The sequence below is a fragment of the Ascaphus truei genome, chromosome 5 (assembly GCF_040206685.1).
Source record: "Ascaphus truei isolate aAscTru1 chromosome 5, aAscTru1.hap1, whole genome shotgun sequence".
Classification (NCBI taxonomy): domain Eukaryota; kingdom Metazoa; phylum Chordata; class Amphibia; order Anura; family Ascaphidae; genus Ascaphus; species Ascaphus truei.
Genome location: NC_134487.1, coordinates 297,771,390 through 297,798,611, shown reverse-complemented (window position 1 = coordinate 297,798,611; position 27,222 = coordinate 297,771,390). Strand labels below are relative to the sequence as shown.

Sequence of the window (27,222 nt, the reverse complement as noted above, 5' to 3'; positions counted from 1 at the left end):
ACATAAAACCCACATACACCTAATGGTGATGGATGGAAAAGAAATGATGGGCTTACATCAGAGGTTCGCAACTCCAGTCCTCAGCCCAGCCCCGACTCGTCAGGTTTTCAGGATATCCAGCTTCTGCACAGGTGGCCCAATCAGAGGCTCAGTCAGGACTTCTGGACTATTCAAGTAAATGGGCTTGTAAGGTGTCACCCGGCACCGGGCGGTGCCCTATCGCAGTGCTGCTTAACTCCAGTCCTCAAGGGCCACCAACAGGTCAGGTTTTAAGGATATCCCAACTTCGAAGACTAATCCACGCGTGCCACGTGTGCTGAAGCAAGGATATCCAGAAAATCTGTTGGTGGCCCTTGAGGACTGCAGTTGAGCACGATGCCTATTCATTCACCTTTAACCATTGTTTACATTGTTATAACCAGGACTAGAGAACCTGGGACCACGTTAGTCATTCACCTGGAGACTTCTCAAGTTCTGCATTTACTTTCTATAGAAAGAATCTGTTTACTTGGCATTGCCAACATGGCCACTCACGCCAGACTACATATGGACCCATCTTAACTGTTCTTGCCCGGGCATACTGTAGTGTTCTGTGGCAACGTAACCACTGAATCCTATGGAAACTGTGATACTCTAAGCCATTCCTGGGAAGGTTGAAACATCTGGGGGCCCATATCTTTTTCCTAATGTTACTTTTATGTCTCAAGAGCTAATTCCCATAATGAGTTATATTATTATGTCACGTGTATTACTTCTGTGAATCGTTATGTACAAAGATGGTGCTCTATAAAGATATACATACATACATACATACATACACACACACACACACACACACATATCTGTACGTTATCAATAAAATGTACAATTTGAAACACATAGGAGTCTCACTAACATGTCACTGCCAAAGGGGCATGAGACGTATTGCTCTTGTGTGCAATATACGGCGCTGACTCTGTCAGCTCACCTGCATGGCTTTCCCTGGCAGCTCACCTGCATGTCCTTCCCTCGCAGCTCACCTGCATGGCTTTCTCTGGCATCTCACCTGCACAGCCTTTCCTCGCAGCTCACCTGCACTGACTTCCCTCGCAGCTCACCTGCACGTCCCTCCTTGGCAGCTCACCTGCACAACCTTCCCTGGTAGCTCACCTGCATGTCCTTCCCTCGCAGCTCACCTGCATGGCTTTCTCTGGCATCTCACCTGCACAACCTTCCCTGGTAGCTCACCTGCACAGCCTTTCCTCGCAGCTCACCTGCATGACCTTCCCTGGCAGCTCACCTGCACTGACTTCCCTGGCAGCTCACATGCATGGCTTTCCCTCCCAGCTCACCTGCATGGCCTTCCCTCGCAGTTCACTTGCATGGCCTTCTCTCGCAGCTCACCTGCATGACCTTCTCTCGCAGCTCACCTGCATGGCTTTCCCTGGCAGCTTTTTCCACCCTAGGTAAACTTTTTCTGCAAGGGATTCTTGCCTAATGTACTAATTTTGCTGTTTGTAGGTACCAACAATAAACTCCCTATAATGATTTTTAGGAAAGACTGGAATACTCCCTGGGGCTGGATAAATGCCTTTTCTAACATTTCTTTAATTTAGGCTTCATTATTTATTGTTTAGATATACATTAAGCTTTATTTTCTCAGGGTTACTGCACCTTTTCCTTGCAGAAACACCACAGCTAGAGAAAAGTGAAAGTCTATAATAATAAACTAGCCTGTGTGTCTGTCTGTCAGAGGCACAGCTCCAAGACCATGAAACCTACACACCTGAGACTTTGCATACATAATAAGGGGACCCTAGGGGTGTTTGCACTGGCGGGTTATTGCTTATTTGGGGATTTTTTCCCCTCCTGTTTTTAACTGCTCCACCTCTGATTGGTTGTTCCCACACCGCAAAGCCGCTGATTGGTCGGTTTATAGGCACGAGGCCGCTGATTGGCTTTTGCTTTGCAGAGAGGTATCTAATTGGCGACTTTGCAGACATTCCTTAGCGGGTGAGCCTAGGTCACAGGGGTGGGGTTGTAAGAGAGGGAGGGGGGAGAAGTGGGGGTGTAGTAGAGGAAGGGGGAGGTGTGGTTGTAGGAGAGGAAGGGGGAGGTGTGGTTGTAGGAGAGGAAGGGGGGAGATGTGTAAAAGAGAGAGGGGGAGAGGTGGAGATGTAAGACAGGGAGGTCGGAGTAAGAGAGAGAGGGGAGAGTAAGAGTGAGGGAGGAGTGAGAGACGGGGGGGGAGAGAAATACAGGAGGTCAAGGGCAGGATGAGAGGGGGGAGTGTGAGAGGTGGGCGTGTAGGAGAGGAAGGAAGGTCAGTGATGGAGTGTGAGTGTGTCACAGAGGGGGAAAAGTCACTGTGGAAAAATGTCAGTGAAGAGGGTGGGAGTCTCAGTGACTGGGGTTTGGGGTGCAGCCTCACTGTTGATCAGGTTAAAGAGGGGGTGCAATTATTGATTGACTCACAGTTTCAAGTCTGCAATGGAAAAAATGACTCCAGAATACTGCAACCTGTGCGAAGCCGGGCACATTAGCTAGTGTTAAATAAGTGAAGGACAACGTGTAAGAGAGAAAGAAACGGCACATTGCTGACCACTCTGTTAACAGAATCATATTCAAAATTGGACAAAATCTTACACAAGTCCTGGACAATCTGACCCGTGGATCACACAGAACCTTTTAAAGGAGCAGCCCAAGCTGGGGCTTTTCCCTTCCATTTTTTAATCCAGGTTTGAAGCAGGGGGCCTCCGGAGCTGAACCCCATTAATGTCACCTCCACCCTGCTTCCAGAGATTCAGACCTCCTCCAAAGGGGGGTGCTGGTATCTCCTGCCTTTTAAAGCCCCCCCGTCACATGGGCCAATAGGAAGCCGCATCGGATGATGTCATGGCTTCCTATTGGCTCGCGAGCTTTGAAAAGTGGCCATATAGTGAACCCTAGAGTAGCTATTGGCAACCACTATGGAGGAAAGTACCTCCAGAAAGCAGGGGGTCCCCAGAGCTGAAATTAATGGGGTTCCACTCCGGAGACTGGATGTTTCAATCCTATACTTAAATATTGAGAAAAAAATGAAGGAAAGCAAAACGGCTTCAATTGCCTCTCTAAAGTCATATAACCGTCTAACAGCATGACGATGTCGTTTCCGTGGCAACTGCCCTTTCAGGCTCCAATCGTTCTTCCTTTTCTGAACGTGCGCCAAATATGTCAGCATGGAGATGCGTTTCATTTCCAGTGACTAAATAAGCTGGGAATGGCAGGACTTGCAGGCCAGCCACTGGTGTCTGAGACTGGAAGCGTGGCAGGACTTGCAGGCCAGCCACTGATGTCTGAGACTGGAAGCGTGGCAGGACTTGCAGGCCAGCCACTGGTGTCTGAGACTGGAAGCGTGGCAGGACTTGCAGGCCAGCCACTGATGTCTGAGACTGGAAGCGTGGCAGGACTTGCAGGCCAACCACTGGTGTCTGAGACTGGAAGCGTGGCAGGACTTGCAGGCCAGCCACTGGTGTCTGAGACTGGAAGCGTGGCAGGACTTGCAGGCCAGCCACTGGTGTCTGAGACTGGAAGCGTGGCAGGACTTGCAGGCCAGCCACTGGTGTCTGAGACTGGAAGCGTGGCAGGACTTGCAGGCCAGCCACTGGTGTCTGAGACTGGAAGCGTGGCAGGACTTGCAGGCCAGCCACTGGTGTCTGAGACTGGAAGCGTGGCAGGACTTGCAGGCAGGACCGCTGGTGTCTGAGACTGGAAGCGTGGCAGGACTTGCAGGCAGGACCGCTGGTGTCTGAAACTGGAAGCGTGGCAGGACATGCAGGCCAGCCACTGGTGTCTGAGACTGGAAGCGTGGCAGGACATGCAGGCCAGCCACTGGTGTCGGAGACTGGAAGCGTGGCAGGACATACAGGCCAGCCACAGGTGTCTGAAAAAAGAAGCGTGGCAGGCCTTGCAGGCCAGCCACTGGTGTCTGAGACTGAAAGCGTGGCAGGACTTGCAGGCCAGCCACTAGTGTCTGAAACTGGAAGCGTGGCAGTACTTGCAGGCCAGCCACTGGTGTCTGAGACTGGAAGCGTGGCAGGACATGCAGGCCAGCCACTGGTGTCTGAGACTGGAAGCGTGGCAGGACTTGCAGGCCAGCCACTGGTGGCTGAGACTGGAAGCGTGGCAGGACTTGCAGGCCAGCCACTGGTGTCTGAGACTGGAAGCGTGGCAGGACTTGCAGGCCAGCCACTGGTGTCTGAGACTGGAAGCGTGGCAGGACTTGCAGGCCAGCCACTGGTGTCTGAAACTGGAAGCGTGGCAGGACTTGCAAGCCAGCCACAGGTGTCTGAGACTGGAAGCGTGGCAGGACTTGCAGGCCAGCCACTGGTGTCTGAAACTGGAAGCGTGGCAGGACTTGCAGGCCAGCCACAGGTGTCTGAGACTGGAAGCGTGGCAGGACTTGCAGGCCAGCCACTGGTGTCTGAGACTGGAAGCGTGGCAGGACTTGCAGGCCAGCCACTGGTGTCTGAGACTGGAAGCGTGGCAGGACTTGCAGGCCAGCAACTGGTGTCTGAAACTAGAATCTAGTTCATTACAGGGTAAGAATATATTTATATAATTTTCACAATTAATTTGCTAATTTTTGCTCATTGGATAATCCAGATGGATAAATAAAGGAATCATTTTTACTTTACCAAGATACAGTATGTAGAATTTTTCCGTTTTTGTAAAAAACAAAATGCTATATATATACATATATATATATATTTTTTTTTTAAACAGATATACACACACAGACACACACTTTAGGGAAAAAAGGGATGCCCCCTCTCCCCACTTATATTTGCATTATGCATGGTGCTGCTGGCGGCCCACGTCAGGAATAATTTGTACATCCAAGGAATAAAGATAGGGGACCAACAGCATAAGCTTGCTCTAGTCGCAGACAATGTCATCCTCACTATCACTAAACCACTAACCTCCCTACCAAATCTAATTAGGAAACTCTCTCAGACTTCTATAAATTATCAGGGTTTCAAATAAATCATAGCAAATCCAAGGCCCTTAATATCAATCTGGAAACGGAAGTGATCAAACGAATAACACAAAATTTCAAATTCCAATGGCAACCCCTAGCTCAACTCTCTAAATATCTTACCAAAGATCATAACCACAGGAGTGCGCAATCTTTTCCCCCGGCGCCCCCCTGCCTGCTCTGCTGCCCCGTGCACCCTCCCCCGCTCAGTGCCGGCGTCAAATGATGCTGCATGGTCATGTGGGGTCATGTGATGTCATGTTGCCATGATAACGTGACCCCGTGGCATTGTTTGATGCCGGGTTACCATGACGATGTGTCGCTGGAAGCCAAGGTAAGGTAGTTATAGAGGCCTTGCGCGGTCCCCCCCGGCATTTAATTTAAATGCCTTGGGGCAGAACGCAGGACCTCTGTAAACGCCGCGGCCCCCCCAGAAAATATCAGGACGCGCACCCCACTTTGCGCACCCCTGCTATAACACAGTTTCAGACCAACTACCCTAAATTACTCAACTCTTAAAGATAATATCCAGGCATGCTACGACTACAAGATTTCAAGGATTGAAAAAATCCAATCAGTTACAATGAATCTCCTCCCAAGATTGCTCTATTTATCACAGACACTGCCCATCCCAGGACACACTAAAGAAATCCTTGGGCTACAATAACTAAACTCAAAAGCAACTTTCTCACATTCCCAACGGGATCAGGAGGCCTGGCATTGCCGTGCTTCATGTCCTATTATGAAGCTGCGCAAGCAGGTCAATTGGTTCTCTGGCACACGGATATAGAACGGGTAAGACTCTCAGTAGCCCTAGAAGGGTCTCACTGCCCTAGAAGGGTCTCACTGCCATGTGCGCGTGCGGCCCTAGTATAGGACGGCTGGCTAACCAGAGCCAACTATAAGTGCCGCGCGCGCACATGGCGCAGCAAGCGCACCCACTATATTACGGGCCTTAGCTGTGGGGCCATTATAATGAGGAGATATCCCCCATATCCAAAAGCTCTCATGGTGTTTTGCATATACTGTATGACCAATCCACTCGGTCAAACATTTTCTCAGCGTCCAGCCCGAGTAGCATTGAAGGGATTTGATTCTTGGTTGCTACGAGATCGATTATGCGCCTGGCGTTATCAGCTGCCTTGTCTGCCCGGCATGAAGCCCGCCTGGTCTGTATGTTCGAGGGAAGGGACGACCAGATTTAACCTGGAGTTTCGAAAATAATTTTATATCTGTATTTATTAAAGATTAAAAAAAAACAAAAAAAAACAAATGGAAAAGCTTTAGTAAAAAAAACACAGGGACATTGGATGAAAACCCTTTACTGCATGCTGTAAAAAACCCACAGGAATGCCCAAAAAGAATAGTTGCTAGAAGAGGCACCTAGGTGGGCGTCAGACTGGGAAGTGCCATCCTCCGAAGTAGTACAATAGAGAACAAAACAGTTCACAGCACTGGCATGTTCAAAAGTATCTCGCATTTATTCCGGCAGAAGGAAACGATGTAACAAGTGACGTTCCAGGTCACAATGACCCTTTATCTACTGTACTGTATCTCTAATGGTTACTGTGTTGCAAGCCGCTCTCTTATAGTGCAGAAACCCAAATGGACTTCTCCCCCAACACCGAAGCCAAAACCCTAATTGCAGAACCCAATCACGCCCTTAATCTCTGTAAATTGCGACACTAACAGACCCACATCATGCCCCTGTTACTTCACAGGGAAATTGTCCTGTCCCATCGCTATCTCAGTTCCCATAAGCAGAAGAGAAACATATAAAGCATGGAAAAATAAAAGCAGTACACAGGGGGATCAGATAGTATACAACATAAAAACCAGTCCTGCTTATGTAAGACACACATACCCCCAACGCCATGCAATTCAGTGACACACATCCCAGAAATCAAAACAGAGAGGTCAGCGCCCGCGTGATACTGAACCCGAATACAGTTGAGGAACGGGGCATGCCACAACGTGATGTCAGTGTGTAACTCCATCGCTAGGCAACATTCACGCGTGCCGAGGGGCAGGAGAGAAGTACATACAGGAAAACACAAACACATAGGTTCTACCACTCACCAAGTAAAAAATATAATTATATATATTTATATACCTACATCTATCTATTATCGATCAGCTAACCCAGCGGTGCGCAAACTGTGGGGCGCGACCCCCAGGGGGGGCGCGACACTGCCGACGGGGGGCGCGGGGTTTACAGAGGCCCCACGCGCTTCCCGAAGGCACTTAAATTAGCTGCAGGGCCTCTGTAAACCTAACTTACCGTGGCTCCGGCGGCTTCCTCCCTGCGGCGCCATGGCAACGCGGCGTCAAAATGACGCTGCGAGGTCATGTGACGTCACGTTGCTATGGCAACGTGACGTCATTACGCCGGAGCGCGGTTAAGTTGGGGTTGGGTAAGGCGCGGGAGCGAGGGGACAGCCGTCAGGGGGGCGCAGGGAAAAAAGTTTGCGCCCCCCTGAGCTAACCTACAACAAGAAGGAACAGAGGATGCGCAACAATGTGTTATTCTGTAAATTCAACATGACGCGTATATTTATTTATAAAATGTTTTACCAGGAAGTAATACATTGAGAGTTACCTCTCGTTTTCACGCTTGTCCTGGGCATATCCCATCAGATCCCCGCTTTGGCAGAAGTAAGAGCCCTTCCCTTCCAGGTGCATGAGGGATATTGATTATTGGAGCACAGAGATACTATTTGAAGAATCTGGTTCATAATTTTCAATCCCACCTATTCTATTTTTGGTGATTTTTTTTTTTCTAAAACTGGGCTGTTTTTGATTTTTTTTCAGGAGTTTGAGATAACGTTGTTTACATTGTAATTTATTTATGTAATTCCAAAAATATATCCATAGCTTCTATTATATTTTTTTCCTTGCAGCTCAGATTTTCTTGTCAGTTTGATACCATCGATATGATTATACAATTAAAATGATGCCCCCCACCGAGTGTCAGGACCAAGCTATGCATATTTAACCCTTTGAGTACTGGACGACTGACAGCGCCTAAGTGCCACTAGTCTTCCAGATCCTAGCTACAGGTACGTGATCGCTTGGTGTAGCCAGAAACAGTGAAGCTGTGTCCATCTAACTGGTTATCTCTTTGTTATTACCTGACACACACACACACACACACAAACACACACACACACACACACACACACACACACACACACACACACACACACACACACACACACACACACACACACACACACACACACACACACACACACACACACACACACACACACACGGTGATATCCGGCATTGCCCTCACACAGAGTCTACTGTGTCAGACATGCAGTCGCAGCTCTGGTAGTTTTTAATTAAATTAAGTTCTCTTCTTAATAGTGTTTGCCTTTTATTTTAATGACCAGATTAAAAGCAATATTTAACTTGTATTCTGTTGAGGTTCTTGAGTGCATCATTGTGGGACCTCTTGGAAATATTCCCCTGCTGCTACTTAACCAGCACCAGTTTACATATTCAGGATCATCTTTCTGCGTTACAGGAAGGCATTTACATACACTCCTGAACTTATGTAGCAATTGGCAGAGGGACAATGAGATGCTTCTATAGGGTTCTGATAAGGGTACCTTGTAATAATGTACTCCTCCATACTACACTGTTCCAGTGATATCAGGCACAACTAGCAGAAGAGGAAGTGATTTTGATACAAATGCACAATGACCATTGTATCAAAAACGGAACACGCCATTTAATATAGGAAATCATATTTCTTCACGTAGGGTTTTGATAAGAGTCCCTGTCAGCACTATAACGACTCATCTCAGACAAACAGATGGCGCAGCAGGATACGTAAGCACGAGTCTGACAGCTGAAGGCATAATTAGCTAATTAATGCTGGATTGCTTGCAAGCTGTGACATATTTTATTGGGCCAGCATAGCAAATCACATGGATGAGGTAAGTCTTTAATGAAGCAAGTACCTGTTTCACGGTCCTTTTACACGCCATATGTGTTGAAAGGGCGCGCCACTGGAACGGGCTCACCACTGTTTTATACCAAATCCGGACCAAAGTTCTGACGTCCTGGTACGTTCAAAACATACTGTAATGTAGGGGTTCCAATCCTCAAGACCCCCACAACAGATCAGGTTTTAAGGATATCCCAGCTTCAGCACAGGTGGCTCAATCAGTGGCTCAGTCGAAGACTGAGCCACTGATTGAGCCACCTGTGCTGAAGCAGGGATATCCCAATACCTGGCCTGTTGGTGACCCTTGAGGACTGGGGTTGAGAGCCCCTGCTGCAATTGTTGAAAAGTGAATGAGTAAGTAGGAAGCGGCTCTGCCATTCTCTTGTCTCATCCATTTTCTGTCATTCCTATATTGCACTTTCTGGAGGGGCTGTGACTACAGAACTGAACATTTCCTTTGCCCTTTAATCTCTAGGTGCTAAGATTCGGGGCAATCCTGCGACGGACCACCCACCACTTCAGGTAAACAGGAGGGATTGATGATGGACAACATTATGGGTTCCAACGCCCTTTATCTCAAACACCAACACAATTAGACTGAATACGGTTGGGGGCAAGGATTAATTGTGTCTGAAAATAATTCTATGTAGAGGCACTGAGGTGTGTATTGTATGTAACACTGAACTCATGTTTCTGACCCCTTTGTTAAACTATTGCACATTAGTAACTACACAGTATGTCAATCTCCGAGGCCTACTCTGCAATTTCAATCACAAGCCCACGGTTAATACCATGCTGAGTGGCCTTATACCGCCCACCCACTCTTGTGTCATTGCTCCCCCATTTCTTTTGGATTGCAAGGCTGAGATGATAGTAGGCGTGCACGCGTGCGCAACTGAGTGCGTGGTGTTGTCCCGCTACTATCGCTTGAGCGATCCCTGCACAGAGGTTCTGAGGCGATGGGGAGGTGTGTCGGAGGCGTGGCGGACACGTCACAAGGCTAGTTTGCCTTCATTGGCTGAACCGCTCACGTGACGCGGCCGGCTCGATTGAAAAGACAAAATCATTTGTCTTTTAAAAAATCTGCCACGTGATCGCTCTGCATCGCTCGCACGGTCGCGTGCACTATGGGCGGCCTCATAGAGAAGAGGTCTGTTGTCCACGTCGCGCGCACACGCCGTAGCCCCCACTATAATCGCGGCCTGAGATTCCCAGAGCAGGGACCTCATTACCTATTCATTCAGTATGTTTTACGTTTTGATCTTGTCCTTTCCCCTCACATTGTACTTCGCGGTGGAATATGTCGGCGCCAAACAAATCAAAAATAACGAGCCAAGTCTGGCCCTGTTGGGAAAATAAATGCTCTGCCATAATTGTGCCAGGCAGGTAAAGTTATCGGCGGCATTGGATGCTTCAGGCAAGTTAAATCACCCGAAAAAGTAAACATTTTACTTTTGAGTTTTCGGTGAAAAGTGAATGCATTTTTTCCCCACTGGGTATTGTGTAATTGTGCTGCCTATTGTTCTTCCCCGTTATATATTTGGCCGATGGAAGAATGGAGCAGTAGCAGTATGCCGGTGCAATTACTTGATTCAGTAACAAATAGGTATGTCCCTTTCTTTGCCGCGTTACTAGCACTCGCTTCTTTCAGGCTTTACAGACGCAGGACCAAAGTAATGGAAATGGCATGTTCAATAGGGCAGATCAGTGATTCCCAACAGGAGTTTGGGGAGCCCCCAGGGGTTCCTGAGGGGTCTCCCCAAAAAATCTGTAACGACGGATCCTAGTCAGTATAGCGGGTTCCTGAGCCCGTGTGGGGACTGCCCACTTAATAATGCCCCAAACTGCACCTTAATTACAACAAGGGCTTCCAAAGTCGCTCCCCACAATGCTTTGCATCCACAGCAGTAAGGCATTATGGGGTGTGACTTTGGAAGCCCCCGCAGTGAGTGCTACTACCCCCCATGCTGTCTGCACACTGAGTTGCAGTTTGGGGCGTTGCCCCCACAAGCTGAGGAGGCGTTGCTGAGAACACTATAGAGTTTTGTAAGCAATGGTGGAGTGAGCAATAAGACTAAAGATGCATTTGCAGAACAAATATTTTCTAGCAGGGGTGCACAATGTTAAAGAGCTTGGGAACCCCTGGGTTAGACGTAGGTGACTGACAATGTCCTAACTACATCAGAGAAGCATTTTTTAATATTTGCTTCAATTTTAAATGTCCCACGAACAACCAAACGCTTCGGGGAGTTTTTCCAGTTTTTACATAATAACGACATGCAGACAGATTGTTAATCTAAGGCTTGTGATATAGTAGGCGCTGGTGCACGCGCGGACGTGCGCCCACATGGCGTGCGCGTTTAGTTGTTATGTGCAAGTGGTGACGTGCGCAGTTAGGGGGCGTGACTCTAACGTCACAGCGTTAGGCCGCACTGTGATTGGTTGCTAAAACACAATTTGATTGTAATTTCCCTGGTCTGCCGCACGCGCGCATGTCCCTTGTATACAAACGTCTGGGTAACACAACCAATTATAATTGACGCGCGCACACTATATTACACGCCTAAGGCAGGGGCGGCCAACGCCAGTCCTCAAGAGCTACCAACAGGTCAGGTTTTCAGGATATCCCTGCTTCAGCACAGGTGGCTCAATCAGTGGCTCAGTCTTTGATTGTGCTGAAGCAGGGATATCCTGAAATCCTGACCTGTTGGTAGCTCTTGGGGACTGGCGTTGGCCACTCCTGATTTAGCGTCCTTCCCTTTAGTTACTAGATAACATTTGAATTAAGCGGATACAAAGAAAACAGATAATGATTCGTTTTTACAACCAAAGCAAATAACTGCAAATGTTTCTTCACGGGAGATCGAACCTTTCTAAAGCCGCCAATTTCACGCAGAAATGAATAAAGCCCGCGTTTTTGCCCGCTGAATTGGACTGCCCTTTAGCCGTGTCCGAGAAACCTCTCGTGCGTAAAACATTAAAATAATGTTGCAAATATATTTTGTACCTTTGATGCAATAAAAAGGGTAATTAAATAACTAATGGGCGATTATACCACCGACGTCTGTCGTCCCTAAAAGCCACTTTCACATGGCTCAGACATACGGACGAATGAATTTAAAAAATAATAATAATTATCGCAGTAATAGTAGCTGCATGATTCTTTTAAGCTCATGTTTCATTTTGGGGAACCGACAGGTTAGAAGGCGGACCCTGCCGTGAATACACGCTACATGTCAGCATTAAAGCCTGATCCCTGTCTCAATATTAATGCTCCCCGCCTCCGCCTCCTGCTCTCCGCACAATGCTGGATTAAGCTATAAAACGCATGCGCTTCCCAATCCCTTACGAATCAGCCAGTAAACTGGGCGGATCTGAAAGGACCCAGTTAAATGAAAGCTCAACGGTGTTCGTTTTACCAGTGACTTTCCTGCTTTGTGGGGAATAGCTGCTGTTATAGGGTCGCAGGTGCCTCTGTCTCTGATTGGACTTCCATATTAAGGGCGTGATAATAAAGCCAAGGTGTTTACATTCAAACTTCAGGCTTATTGTGACGCAAGGCACAATGTTACATTCCAGAAACGCCGCTCAAACGATTTAAATCAAAACAACTTGGGGTGGAGTTACCAAAAATGCCACAATATATTAGTTTTTTTTCATGCTATTAGATCTTCGTGTCAACTACATGGACACAACAACGGAAGGTTATCTCGGTGTGTGACATTGTATGCACTTGATGTGCCATTTATCTTAGAAATAAGGATTTTACCTGATAAAGTCTCCTTGTTGTTGGCAAAAGCAGCACGTTTATGAAGACGATATACTTTGTTTTATAGTTTTGCAGCCAGGATACTTTTATTGAAAAAACTGTACAGGTGAGAAATGCAGAGTGTTTCCGAACTCAGTTTCTACATAATAATAATAATAATAATAATAATAATAATAATTACATGGAAAAAGGTCCCAAAGTCTATGAGATGTGGAAACAACTGGTGCGAAAAGAAATAAACCCAGCACAGGATTAATCCAAGAAACTAAATGTAATTGACAGATCTGGTACAGTCACCTGTCACTGGGTTTGAAGTCTGGAGACTTTGAGTGGGAGCCCCCCCCCTCCTCGGTGACAGTGGGAGCCCCCTTCTTCCTCTGTGACAGTGGGAGCCCCCCCCCCCTTCCTCTGTGACAGTGGGAGCCCCCCCCTTCCTCTGTGACAGTGAGAGCCCCCCCTTTCTCTGTGACAGTGGGAGCCCCCCCCTTCCTCTGTGACAGTGGGAGCCCTCCCCCCTTCCTCTGTGACAGTGGGAGCCCCCCCCCCTTCCTCAGTGACAGTGAGAGCCCCCCCCCCTTCCTCTGTGACAGTGGGAGCCCCCCCCCCCTTCCTCTGTGACAGTGGGAGCCCCCCCCTTCCTCGGTGACAGTGGGAGCCCCCCCCTTCCTCTGTGACAGTGGGAGCCCCCCCCCTTCCTCGGTGACAGTGGGAGCCCCCCCCTTCCTCTGTGACAGTGAGAGCCCCCCCCTTCCTCTGTGACAGTGGGAGCCCCCCCCTTCCTCTGTGACAGTGAGAGCCCCCCCCTTCCTCTGTGACAGTGGGAGCCCCCCCCTTCCTCTGTGACAGTGGGAGCCCCCCTTCCTCTGTGACAGTGGGAGCCCCCCCCTTCCTCTGTGACAGTGGGAGCCCCCCCCTTCCTCTGTGACAGTGAGAGCCCCCCCTTCCTCTGTGACAGTGAGAGCCCCCCCCTTCCTCTGTGACAGTGGGAGCCCCCCCCTTCCTCTGTGAAAGTGGGAGTCCCCCCCCCTTCCTCTATGACAGTGGGAGCCCCCCCCCCTTCCTCTGTGACAGTGGGAGCCCCCCCCTTCCTCTGTGACAGTGGGAGCCCCCCCTTCCTCTGTGACAGTGGGAGCCCCCCCTTCCTCTGTGACAGTGGGAGCCCCCCCCTTCCTCTGTGACAGTGAGAGCCCCCCCTTCCTCTGTGACAGTGGGAGCCCCCCCTTCCTCTGTGACAGTGGGAGCCCCCCCCCTTCCTCTGTGACAGTGGGAGCCCCCCCTTCCTCTGTGACAGTGGGAGCCCCCTCCTTCCTCTGTGACAGTGGGAGCCCCCCCCTTCCTCTGACAGTGGGAGCCCCCCCGCCTTCCTCTGTGACAGTGGGAGCCCCCCCCTTCCTCTATGACAGTGGGAGCCCCCCCCTTCCTCTATGACAGTGAGAGCCCCCCCCTTCCTCGGTGACAGTGGGAACCCCCCCCTTCCTCGGTGACAGTGGGAGCCCTCCCCCTTCCTCTGTGACAGTGAGGCCCCCACCCTTCCTCTGTGACAGTGAGAGCCCCCCCCCTTCCTCTGTGACAGTGGGAGCCCCCCCCCCCTTCCTCTGTGACAGTGTGAGCCCCATCCTTCCTCGGTGACAGTGGGAGCCCCCCCCTTCCTCTGTGACAGTGGGAGCCCCCCCTTCCTTTGTGACAGTGGGAGCCCCCCCCCTTCCTCTATGACAGTGGGAGCCCCCCCCCCACTTCCTCGGTGACAGTGGGAGCCCCCCCTTCCTCGGTGACAGTGGGAGAGCCCCCCCCCTTCCTCTGTGACAGTGGGAGACCCCCCCCCCTTCCTCTGACAGTGGGAGCCCCCCCCCCACTTCCTCGGTGACAGTGGGAGCCCCCCCCCTTCCTCGTTGACAGAGGGAGCCCCCCCCTTCCTCTGTGACAGTGGGAGCCCCCCTCCTTCCTCTGTGACAGTGGGAGCCCCCCCCTTCCTCGGTGAAAGTGGGAGTCCTGCCAGTGACAATGGGATCCCCCCCGCCCCCAGTGACAGTGGGATCCCCCCCTTCCCGGTGACAGTGGGAGCCCCCCCCCTCCCCGGTGACAGTGGGAGCCCCCCCCTCCCCAGTGACAGTGGGAGCCCCCTCTCCCCGGTGACAGTGGGAGCCCTCCCTCCTCGGTGACAGTGGGAGCCCCCCCCCTTCCTCTGTGACAGTGGGAGCCCCCCCCCCTTCCTCTGTGACAGTGGGAGCCCCCCCCCCCTTCCTCGGTGACAGTGGGAGCCCTCCCCCTTCCTCTGTGACAGTGGGAACCCCCCTCCTCGGTGACAGTGGGAACCCCCCCTTCCTCGGTGACAGTGGGAGCCCCCTCTTCCTCGGTGACAGTGGGAACCCCCCCCTTCCTCGGTGACAGTGAAAGCCCCCCCTTCCTCTATGACAGTGGGAGCCCCCCCCCGTTCCTCTGTGACAGTGGGAGCCCCCCCCCCTTCTCTGTGACAGTGTGTGCCCCCCCTTCCTCTGTGGCAGTGGGAGCCCCCCCCTTCCTCTGTGACAGTGGGAGCCCCCCCCCTTCCTCGGTGACAGTGGGAGCCCCCCGCCCTTCCTCTGTGACAGTGGGAGCCCCCCCTTCCTCGGTGACAGTGGGACCCCCCCCTTCCTCTGTGACAGTGGGAGCCCCCCCCCTTCCTTGGTGACAGTGGGAGTCCCCACTCCTGGTGATAGTGAGAGTCCCCATCAGTGACAGTGGGGGCCCACCCCCCCAAGTGGTGAATGCGGAAGTTGGGATCGTTGTTCGGTGGGGCCTAACTTCCATCTTAAGACCACATTGGTGGTCTCCCTCTGCTGCCATCGCCGCTGGGTAAGGCCACACACCGAAGGGGGGGGGTGGGGGCCTTTGGAAATGCTGGAACGCTGTGCCAGGTGCTCAAACAAGTGCTGGGAGAGAGCGTTTCGAGGTGTGGAGGACGGGCCCCCTAACACAAAATTCGCCATTTCAATAGCCCCACATAGCCCAGCCGCTACCAGCACCTCCTACGGAGGGAAGCATTTCAGGACAGCAGGCCCCCCCCCCCTCCGGAGCTGAAATTACCGCGGTTCAGTACCAGAGACCCCCTGCTTCATGCTACAACCATAAATATCAAAAAATATTACAAAAGGAACGCAGGATGGCTGCTTTAAATGAGCGTGTGAACGTAGGAATTTTCTTACGTTACTGACAGCTGGAGGGGTTGTAATGCATCGAGCTGCACCCAGAAACATCCAACTGCTTCATACTTCAGCTACTTCTTCACTGAACCACGTTACAGAACGGGGGAAATGGACAGGATCGACTCATTTCTCGTTCTGCACACGTGCATTTATTCTGCACACGTGCATTTATTCTGAGGACATGTGAATTTATTCTGCACACGGGCATTTATTCTGCACACATGCATTTATTCTGCACACATGCATTTATTCTGCACACATGCATTTATTCTGCACACGTGTATTTATTCTGCAGACACGTGCATTTATTCTGCAGACACGTGCATTTATTCTGCCCACGTGCATTTATTCTGCCCACGTGCATTTATTCTGCCCACGTGCATTTATTCTGCCCACGTGCATTTATTCTGCACACGTGCATTTATTCTGCACACGTGCATTTATTCTGCACACGTGCACTTATTCTGCAGACGTGAATTTTTTTCTTCACACGTGAATTTACTCTGCAGGCATGTAACACACACAGTCACTGCCCAGGTGAGCTTACAATCAATGTTTTGGTGCCTGAGGCACAGGGAGGCAAAGACTTGCTCAAGGTCACAAGGATCTGACATCGGGATTTGAAGCCGGTTCCCGTTTCTTTACTCACAGAGCCGCTCCTTCAGCCTCCTTGAGATATGCTGATATGCTTTTCCCCATTATCTCTTAGCATACAATACTTCCACTGCAGCCAGGGATTCTGGGGAATGACATGCAAATGAGCACTCACAGTGTGTGTCACTGTTTGCATCTTGTCCGCTAACCATTGGAGCTGTTTGTACTAGCTCAGCTTGGCCATAAACAGCATGGATGGGCCAACATGTTTATGCATCAATAAGCACTTTCCAGTAAATCCCCGTTAACATGTTTGGAAGTTTCTCTTAGTAATGGAATGGGCTGAAACCCGAGGAGATGACTACAGCTTTCTACGTTTGCCTAGTTGTCGTGCAATTTGCGAACGTATTTGTGGCGGCTGCGGAACCCCGGTTGAAAATCACTGTGCTAGATAGTGTGGTTAAACCCGTCTAAAATTGCTTACAGTAAGCCTAAAATCTGCCTCTGGGATAAGTCCCTCTCTGCAGGCCAATGCTTTGCAAAAAACGATTAAGCTACAGCAAGGCCCCGCTTTTCGGCGATCCACCGATACGGCTGTACAGAGAAGGGGGCCGCCATGTCTGCGCATGCGCAGTCCGAGGTTGTGCATGCGCAGAACGGGCCGGTCTGAGGTCACGTATGCGCAGAACGGGGGGGGGGGGTTGCTGAGGTTGCGCATGCGTAGAAGGGTTAAGTCCCTCTCTGCAGGCCAATGCTTTGCAAGAAAGGATTAAGCTAAAGCAAGGCCCCACTTCTCGGCGATCTCGGTCGAGGGACCCGCTACTCTCCCCCCACCCCCCCTCCACGGCTCGGGCTGCTGATTGAAGGTAAGTAAAGCAACACACACACACATACACACAGACAGGCACAGGCACATACACACAGACAGGCACACACACACGCAGGCACTCATACACACACACACACACACACACACACACACACACACACACACACACACGCAGGCACTCACGCACTCAGGCACACACATACACACACACAGACAGGCACTCATACACACACACACACACACAGACAGAGGGAGACACTCACGCACTCAGACACACACACAGACAGGCACTCACGCTGCTTTCACTCCACACTCCTCCCCGCTCCCTCGAAGCCTCTCCTCCTCCCGAAGCCTCCCCTCCCCATTTGCTTACAGCCACACCACGTGACGCGTCAACGCTAGGGATCACAATGCTCTTGTATCCGCTAGCGGCTGACGCGCCACAGCGTGTAGTAAGCTGTGCAGCCAGGGGGGACCGGGACCGGCTCGGGAGGATTCCCCTGCTGGTGGGGAAAGCCCGTGCAGCCGCCCGCGCCACCGGGCGTAGCGGGTCCCAGGCCTTAGAACGGAACCCGCCGCATTGCCCTCCTGTATCCCGCCTCCTGTATTTACAAAGTACTTTATTGAAAAAGTCTCTTGTTACCACAACCTTGTGTTTTTGGTGAGCACACCTGTGTGTTAGGTACTGACGGTTAGAAGGGCGGTCATCATACAGGAAACCTGTATCCAGATCCCTAACTCATTGGAATCCAAAGCTAATTCTTCTGATTTATTTCAAATCAACAATTACCAATTCCCCCCCCCCCCCCCAACCCAAAATGTTATATAATAAAAAAATGTTTTTATGGTAGCACTGTGTATATACAACCATTGGAAGACCCTGGCCGATACAATGTACACCAGTGTAGCTCACCTGAGTGCCACTGAATGACAGCAACACACACATCATAGCGACGCAAGAAGGATTGCGCACCATCATAGTTAATTCAAATCCAACCAGTTGTAATATTTTCAAATGCTCTTGGCTGCAGTAAGTTGCTCTACTGTCCTATTATGTGTGTGTAGCAACTCTCAATTCCAAAGCTACATACAATGCGGGCAACAGCATTGTATTGTATTGTATGTCTTTATTTATATTGCGCCACTAATGTACACAGCGCTTCACAGCAGTAATACACGTGACAATCATATAAATAACAAATAATACAAATAACAGACCATGGGAAGAAGTACTTCTGACATCAAAGTAAGCATTTCATTCACTTCAAACAAAGCAAGATGGGAGAAACATGGGAAGTATGTTATTTACCCGCTGGGTAAAAAAGGAGGTGCTGGCAATGACTGATAAGCCCAGGAACAGAGGGTATTTTAATAAGGTGCAAGGAGTCAAGGAAAAGGCGGAATATTTGTATTACTTTAAAATGACATTAAAGGATAAGTAATATATAAGTAATGTGCTTAGTAAGAAGAAAGTATAATGAATAATTTCACTTTAGTATTTGCGTGCTTGGACCTGGATAAAGGACCCCAATAATGTTTGCAGGCACAAATTATAACCTCAACCCTATTCTGCCAGGGAGGCTGCAGTGCTTTGCTCCGTCAAAGAGTTACAGTACATGCCCCCCTCTCTGTGAAAGGGCCAAATCATCCATTTGCTACCAGAGAGCCCAGCAATGCCCAACAAACACAGCAGCAAGGGTACAATACACCGTGGGCAGTGCACCTGCCCTGCAATGGGATGGACACTTATCTAACATTGAAGATTTAATAAGTAACACACAGATTCCCAGCAAGCTCTAAACCCCCCCCCCCCCCCCACACACACACAAAAAACCCTATGTTTTTTAGAGTTAATAAGTAACATTGAAAACTCACTGTATTCCGTCCAACATTTGTTTAGATTTAGCAATGTCCCTGAGCTTTGCCTTGAACCCAATACAATTTATTTACACAATAAAATAATTAAATATTTGGTGAGATTTTAGTAGCAGCATGAGTGTGGATATGTATATATATATATCACAACAAAAAAGTATCCTTATAAGAAAGCACACGGGCATATACACGGGCATATACATATAGCCCGTGTGCTTCATTATAAGGATACTTTTTTGTTGTGCTATACATAATCTATCCTTGAGCACCACTGCCTTTTGACACTATCATATACTTAGGACAGTTTTTGGGCATCCGCCAGTAATTGTGTTGATGCTTTATACTTTGTGTCTTTATTTTTTTTAATTTTTTTTTTTTATATATATATATAATATCTCTCTCTCTCTCTCTCTCTCTCTCTCTCTCTCTCTCTCTCTCTCTCTCTCTCTCTCTCTCTCTCTCTCTCTCTCCTCTCTCTCTCTCTCTCTCTCTCTCTCTCTCTCTCTCTCTCTCTCTCTCTCTCTCTCTCTCTCTCTCTCTCTCTCTCTCTCTCTCTCTCTCTCTCTCTCTCTCTCTCTCTCTCTCTCTCTCTCTCTCTCTCTCTCTCTCTCTCTCTCTCTCTCTCTCTCTCTACGCCGATGTTGCTACAAAAATCTCACCAAATATTAGTTTTTATTTTATTATGTAAATAATAATAATTGTATATATAATTTATATATATACAGCTACGACCCCTTGTCTTTTGGTCACACACATATATAGTAATTGTGAGCTTTCAATGTCTCACTTTATACACCTGTTGGAGTGATGTTATATTTCCATAGCAGACCCTTGCTATATTACCCCGCGTTATTAGAGAGAGTTACTGTTGTACCTTCCCCCCTGCAATAAGAAAGTAACATATGTCCCAGTGAAGGTAGAAGGGCGAGTCTCTTACCATTTGCCATGTAATGCTTATTGTTCTTCCTGGCCATGGTGAGCTGGACCTGCTGATGGATCCGGAGACTTCTATCCACATCGTGCTTGGGACCTGCACTCACTGTCAGCCTCTCCTCGGAAGGTAAAGCCAGGCTGGAGCTGTCCAGGTCCATGAAGTGATCATGGCCCAGGACTGTCTTGATGTAGCCTGGCTCTGCAGAGGAGCTGGGTGCTGCCATCTCTCCGGGGGGGTCTTGCAACTTTGTACCTGTTGCTCTTCTCTTTGTGGAGCAAGTATGGCGAATATCACATGCACAGTGCAACCCTCCGCTCCAGTCCAGGGCTCTGTCTCCTCCCAACCTCCACTGCCACTGCCTACCTCCCACCAAGTAAGCCCCAGCCTGGAATTCCACAGACAGCTCCCAGGAGCTTCTGCTAAAGGGGGAGGAGGGAGAGGAGACTCCGGGCTGTGTACAGTACACAAGCTAGGTGTGGGGAGGAGGCAGGGGAGTGGCAGGTCCCATGGTGCAGAGCGGACCTTGCCTTTATTTAATATTTTGCAATGCAAAGGAAAGAGCTTATGCATACCCCCCCCCCCCCCCCCCTCTATTTACACATGTCCAGCTCTTCAGACACAAATGTGCTGGTGTGTGTGTGACGAGGAATAACAAGGGAGAGGTTTGCCAGCTTTTTTGCTGCAGGTTACTTCTTACAACTTTCTATGTACTTATGTTTCTTGTGTTTTACACTAACTGTTTAGAGCACACACCCCCTGTCCCATGTGATTATTACTATTCAAATGTATACTATGGTGCTCAATACTGTTAAATTATTACCTGCTCTTGGGGTTCTAGAGAACTAACAGACTAAGATATTGGACTACCCAGGGTTTAAATGCCAGATGATTGAAGCATTTCTATCCTTGGCAGAGCTGTTGTTTTATTATTAACCAGTAGCTATGTTATTTACAATTGAACAAAAATAATGAAGAACTTCAATAATAGGTGGTAACTTTTTAGATTCAATTAACAGGTTAAATTAACACAGACTATCTTTTTTTTTATTTTTAGTATTATTATTTTTATTTGCAAAATGTATGGTACATGAATTTGGTTACAATCCAGACTTTAGCAACATTCAAATGTATAATGTTTACAGTACAGAATTTGGCTCCAAATGCCCTCACGAGTGACCCATTCTGCACAGTGCTGAGTAGAAGTTCTTTCTTGCTTATTTAAATGCATTATTTGTATGTATACCCACTGGGGTTAAATAACATCGTCTCTTTCCTTTTTCTCTTCTGTAGCTAGCGGCTAAATGCAAATTATTGATATAAAGGAATTGAAGCCAAGGGAACACCTATGTCTTAACTCTGTGCCCAGGACAAACTTGAAAACGAGAGGTAACTCTCCATGTATTACTTCCTGGTAAAACATTTTATAAATAAATAAATAAATATGTTGCTACAGCATAGATCTTGTATCTTAAATTTGTTTAAAAGTAAAACGATCTAACCTTAACATTACAGAAGGTTAATATCTTACCAGGAAGACAAAGGACTCTTTAAATCCACAGCTGCATTCAATCTGAACCCCTTCAGTGTACATCTGCGTTACCCCAAAGGCGGACAGCCTTTGGCACAGCTGAAGGGCAGCTAAAGGGTGTGAGCCATTTGCTGCCATTCGCTGATGTTATAGTGATTTTAAAGCTTCTCTATTTCAATGTGAAACTCACCAGCACTTTTTATCCCTTGCACCCAATTTTCCAACTCTATCTGTCCATGAAATGTCTGTGAAATGACTGTATAACCTCTGTTCTTTTAATGTAACCATGTATTGTTATAACTCTGTGCCCAGGACATACAGTACTTGAAAACGAGAGGTAACTCTCAATGTATTACTTCCTGGTAAAACATTTTTATAAATAATATTTTGGATCCATACTGTATATTCCCCCAAACCCTTCATCCTCTTATCAACAACACATATATCTTTTATTCCACATTTTTAATTTCACCACTTGTGGTATATCAGCATTTGTTACATATTTATTCTAGACTGATTCTCCCTCAGGATAAATGATCATGACAATCATCCATCTTAAATATACAAATATGTGACTGTAAAACATACAATCTTGTAAATATTTTTGTTAGATTATTAGATTCCAGCACAGACTATCTTGGGACAAGATTGCAATGCTGTCTTCAATATTTCCGTATTGTTTTCTTAGAAATTACAAATGGGATAAGATGATCTGAAATACCTTACTACAGTAAGTCGGTAGCATAAATCCCAATACAATGAGCTAACCTTTCTCCCTCTTTGATAACAGCAAGGAGATGAACTTTATTTGGGGCATGATGCGGAAGGAGCTATGTCTGATACTATGTAATTAGCAAATCAATGATGGAGTATATATGTGAATAAATCATATTAAATATTTTTGCTCTCCTTTTTTCTCAGTTGAGTAAACTAGCAAGTTCGGGTGCTGATAAGCTTGTGTACCTTGGAGTCGGGCCGCCGACAAGGGGGAACACCCAGGACTGCTGTCCCGGGCTCGACCAGGCAAGGGGCCCGGCCTTCCTGCCAGAAACCCTACAGCTCTCTGTGTGAAGGAAAGATGGACCCTCCCCTTTTCTGGGGTCATCCCCATGTTCCCTCCTCGCCTGCAGGACTGGAGGGCCCTCCCCTTCCCCCAGCACTGCCCATCTGTCCCTCCCTTTGGCTCTGTGGGCCTGCAGGGCTCTGCCATGTATTGCCCATGCTGCTCCAGCAGGCCCATCTAAGTGCCCATGTAAGCCCACATGCCCCAGGTCCCCTTTATACCACCCTCTCAGGCCCCTTACACCCCAAGGTGTGTGTGTGGTTGTGTGTGATATATATATATATATATATATATATATAAAGACACACAGCACACCAGAGGCGATGTTGTAATAAAACACACACAACGTGCATCACAAACTTACAATTGAATTAGTTAAAATTTGTTCCGAATAGCGTAGGTCCGTAGAAGGACTTGGTGCACAGGGTCCCCGGACTGCAAGACCAGGAGAAGCAAGAGCATAAACACGTCACAGCAAAAGACGCAGTGATGTGATGACGTCGGATTCGCTACTGTGTGACAATAATACCTCAACGCGTTTCGCCCGTATGATGTGCTTCATCGGGGCTGGTGTCACACAAAAGGGATCTAACATTTATACCCACAAATGGTGCTTAATCAATTAGTAAATCAATCAGAGCCCAAGAAATACATTTAATACGCATGGTCATAATAAAAATCATCACCATTTGAATGAATTCATCAAGAGGAGAGCACTATTCTCATTGAATTAATAAGTGCAAATGTGCATTATCTGATAATGATTCAGAAATTCATGTGCGATAAATATTCAATTAGTGACAAGTGAACCATTTATCTATATAAGTGTATATAAATGCATTTAAATAAACTAAATTGGAATGACTACTTGCCGCTTATTTTTCAAAAGAAAAAGAAGTGACAAACGTAACATATATGTGACAAGTGATGATTGTAATGATACATAATTACGCTATAACTAGCCAGTGTTGAAGAGTGGTCTCCCTAACTGAAATACAGAATATACAACGCATGAAACAAATGTAAATATCCAAAACAAATACCAAAACAAATATATAAAATAATATTATGTGGAGTGATTTTTTAACAAACTCACCCCACTCACATAATATGATACTCAAAGAATAAAAATAACTTTAAAATGGTGAAATACCTATGACAATATTCCTTTAAGAACTGTATCTCAAAAATGCATTCATTTAAAAAAAAAAAATTAAATTGATATCAAGCCTATTATTTAAGCCCAAAGGGTATTTTGTTTTGAGTTTAAATATCCAGTACTGGGCCCTGCGTAACAGATATAAATCCTTGTAACCAGATCTAATATCATCCTTAAGAGATTCTCTAGCAGAAAAATGTAAAGCTCAGGGGTCACACTCATGTATTCATAAAAAATGATCCAAAAGATGCGTAAATGATATCTACGATATTCTTGGTGATTTTTGTAATATTTCTTAGATGCTCAAACATTCTAATTTTCAGTAACCTTATAGTCTTCCATACAAATTAGATACCACCAGTAGCGGATTTCTCACTAGGCCCGTTAGGCCCGGGCCTAGAGCGGCAAAATTTGGGGGGGGCGGCAAAAATTTCCTCCCCATATACTTTTGCCGCGCTCTCTGGCTTTTCAGACTTAATGGGAAGCCATTGTATCTTTTGCGTCCGACTCTTTACCTGCCGCCCATCTCATTCTGAACAGCAGCTTCAAATGACGCAGCAGACGTCACCAATGTGACATCATGGTGTCTCGTTACCATGGCAATGTGATGTAGGAGCGTCAAGTGACACCCTGTTGTGTGAAACGCGTAGGAGGCTCTGCACCTCCCTTTTTGTCATGTTGGATAGACAATACTTTTTTATTTTGATATCATCTGGCTCCCTGGGCAGTGCGCTGCATTGTGCATTTCTTTGCATTTTTTTTGTTGCTGTTGGATCCTGATTTGCGGCTGGACCCGCCTCCAAAGAATCTAGTTGGCTCTAGGAGTGGGTAAGGTCCATTGAGGAATACTTTCATTCAAGTTTTACTACAAGATTTGGTGAATTTGGGGACTTTTATTACACATTTATGTCCAGTGAGGTTACGGCGGTGAGAATATCATTTTTCTGTTACCTTCAGGAGAATTAAGAAGTGTCAGGCTTTAGTCACCCACCTAGTAGCATACCCACTCCATATCAAAAGCCACAGCTTGTCCAAAATGTCCTCCCAATAACCCATATAGAAGTTAGCAAAGGAGGGGGCACACCGAGTGCCAATAGCGGTGCCACACACTTGTAGATGGAATTTGGACTCATATACAAAGTGATTATGTTGTAAAATAAACATAGTCCCGCCCAAAATGAAAATGCGTTGGAGGGTGGGGAGTGTATTATCCTAATCCAGGAAGTGGCCAACTGCTTGGACACCTCCAGAATGTGGAATATTCGTATACAGAGAGGCACCATCCAATGTAACCAATGTGTATGTGTCTACCCATTCAATCTCAGATAGTACATGGATGATGTGTGCTGTATCCTGTAAGAAGGAAAAAACCAATGGCTGTAAATAAAAATCCATGTAAAATGACAGGTTGCTAGTGAGGGACTTTATTCCCAAGACTATGGGATGTCCCGGTGGTTGAGTTAAAGTTTTATGTATTTTAGGAAAGTGGTACATGATGGGAATCACTGGTTCCTTAACATAAAGAAATTCATGTTCCTTCTTGTCAATGATATTATTTTTAAAGGCGATCCTGCAGATCATTGAGATAACCAGAGGTTGAATCTGATTCCAAAAGTAAATAAGAGACCTTATCGGATGATAACCGACAGGCCTCTGCATGATAATCATCTACATTTTGGGTCACAATCCCTCCGCCTTTATCCGCCACTCAAATGACTAATCCAACGTTAGATTTCAAATCTTGAATTGCTGTTTTTTCTTCGGTTATGTGAACAAACTCTTAGGAAATCTTCCTCAACCAATTTGCTAAAGGTTTCTACAAACTGTCCCTTTGGGTGGTAAGGGTAAAGACCGAAGGGGGTTTGAAACCAGAATGTAATATTTGTAATATGGTTTAATCCAGGGGTGCGCAAACTATTGGCACTGTGCCCTCCCTGCTTGCTCCCCCCCCCCCCCGGTGATCGCACCCGCCTACCTTGTTTTCCAGTGTCAAATGACGCAGCGGGGTCATGTGATGTCACGCCGTGACCCCGCGGCATCATTTGAAACCGTGTTGCCATGGTTGACGGGTCATGTGACATCACGTCACATGGTCCCACGGCGTCATTTGACGCCGCATTGCTATGGCGATGCGTCACCACGCTTCTGAATCCCGGTAAATTGAGAGTCGCAGAGTCCTCACGCGATCCCCTGGCATTAAATGAAATGCCTTGGGAAAGAGCGCAGGGCCTCGGCAACCGCCCGCGCCCCCCAGGGAAATCTCCTGCCCTCCCCGGGGGGCGCACCCCTGGTTTAATCTACTGTATCACTTTCACCCAAAAGATGCACTAAATCCAAGATCACTGCTAATTGAGCCGTACTTGTCACAGGATTAACACACAAGGTGGATCCTGAATGGCCAGCCTGACCTACATCAGTTTTATGAAAGTGTAATTTGAGGGCGAGCTTCCTTACAAACTTCTGAAGATCTACATGTAGCTCAAAAGTACTCGGGGAAGAGGAAGGACAAAAAGATAGACCCTTCCCCAATACATTTCTATGCTGAGATATAAGGTTCAAATCCAACAAATTGAATATTGTATTAGATTTCAAAACACTTACACCTGGGTATATCTTTTGGGCAGAGGGCTTTCTTCTTCCTCGTACTCCTCTTCTTAATATCCCCCTTTTCTTCACATTTGGGCGCTCTTGGTAATAGCATTGGGGATGTTCCACCCTCCACATGGGTTTCCTTTGTCTGGGATCAAAGTTCCCCTGAAAAGGGGTATCTCTTGTTCCAGCCCTATTCTCAAAGGGCGGTTCCAATGGCCCTGACTCTAAGGGGTGAAATCTATTATGTAATGGAAATTCCCTTCTATTAAAGCTTGGACGGGGTCTTCCCCCTCTCACTTAGTTTCGATGATTATTTTTAGGATTAAATGATCTGTTGGGGATATTACTTTTACTATTATAATTACCTCTAAATTATTTTGGTTTAGAGCCATAATTATTCATAGGACTGTATTTGGATACCGGTTTCCATCCCTGTGTGGATTTAATCTCTCTAGGGGAATCGTGAACTTCATCAAATCTATTCCCACTGTGTCAGTATGTTTTGATTCCCTCTTTGTGACATTCGTATAGGTCCTTCCAGGCTTCTATTCTCTATTGAGATTTAACATATCGTCTTATGTTTCTCTCTGGAGTTTCTTGTTTTTTTGATATTCCTTATTTGATTTTCGATTTTTTTTTTTTCAAATTTCTATTGAGCTCAATGATCTTTTGAGCCAAATCCTGGAGATCAGAAATCTTAAGTATATCATTTTTCAAAAGGACTATCTCATTGTTTAGCCTGA

General features: G+C 47.4%; 1 protein-coding gene and 1 long non-coding RNA gene across 2 annotated transcripts in view; one reads left to right on the top strand and one right to left on the bottom strand.

The window, feature by feature from the left end:
• The window catches only part of PKP2 (plakophilin 2), a 91,266-nt gene extending 70,689 nt beyond the window's left edge, over window positions 1-20,577 (bottom strand). The window contains exon 1 of the mRNA XM_075602827.1: window positions 20,141-20,577. Coding sequence (XP_075458942.1) covers window positions 20,141-20,360 — 220 coding nt within the window. The 5' untranslated portion in view covers window positions 20,361-20,577. The remainder of the gene's footprint in view (window positions 1-20,140) is intronic.
• LOC142496245 (uncharacterized) lies at window positions 9,429-22,959 on the top strand. The gene is made up of 3 exons (XR_012801926.1): window positions 9,429-9,476; window positions 21,428-21,523; window positions 22,587-22,959. It is a non-coding gene; the product is annotated as an uncharacterized LOC142496245 (long non-coding RNA).
• Window positions 22,960-27,222: the final 4,263 nt, after the last annotated feature.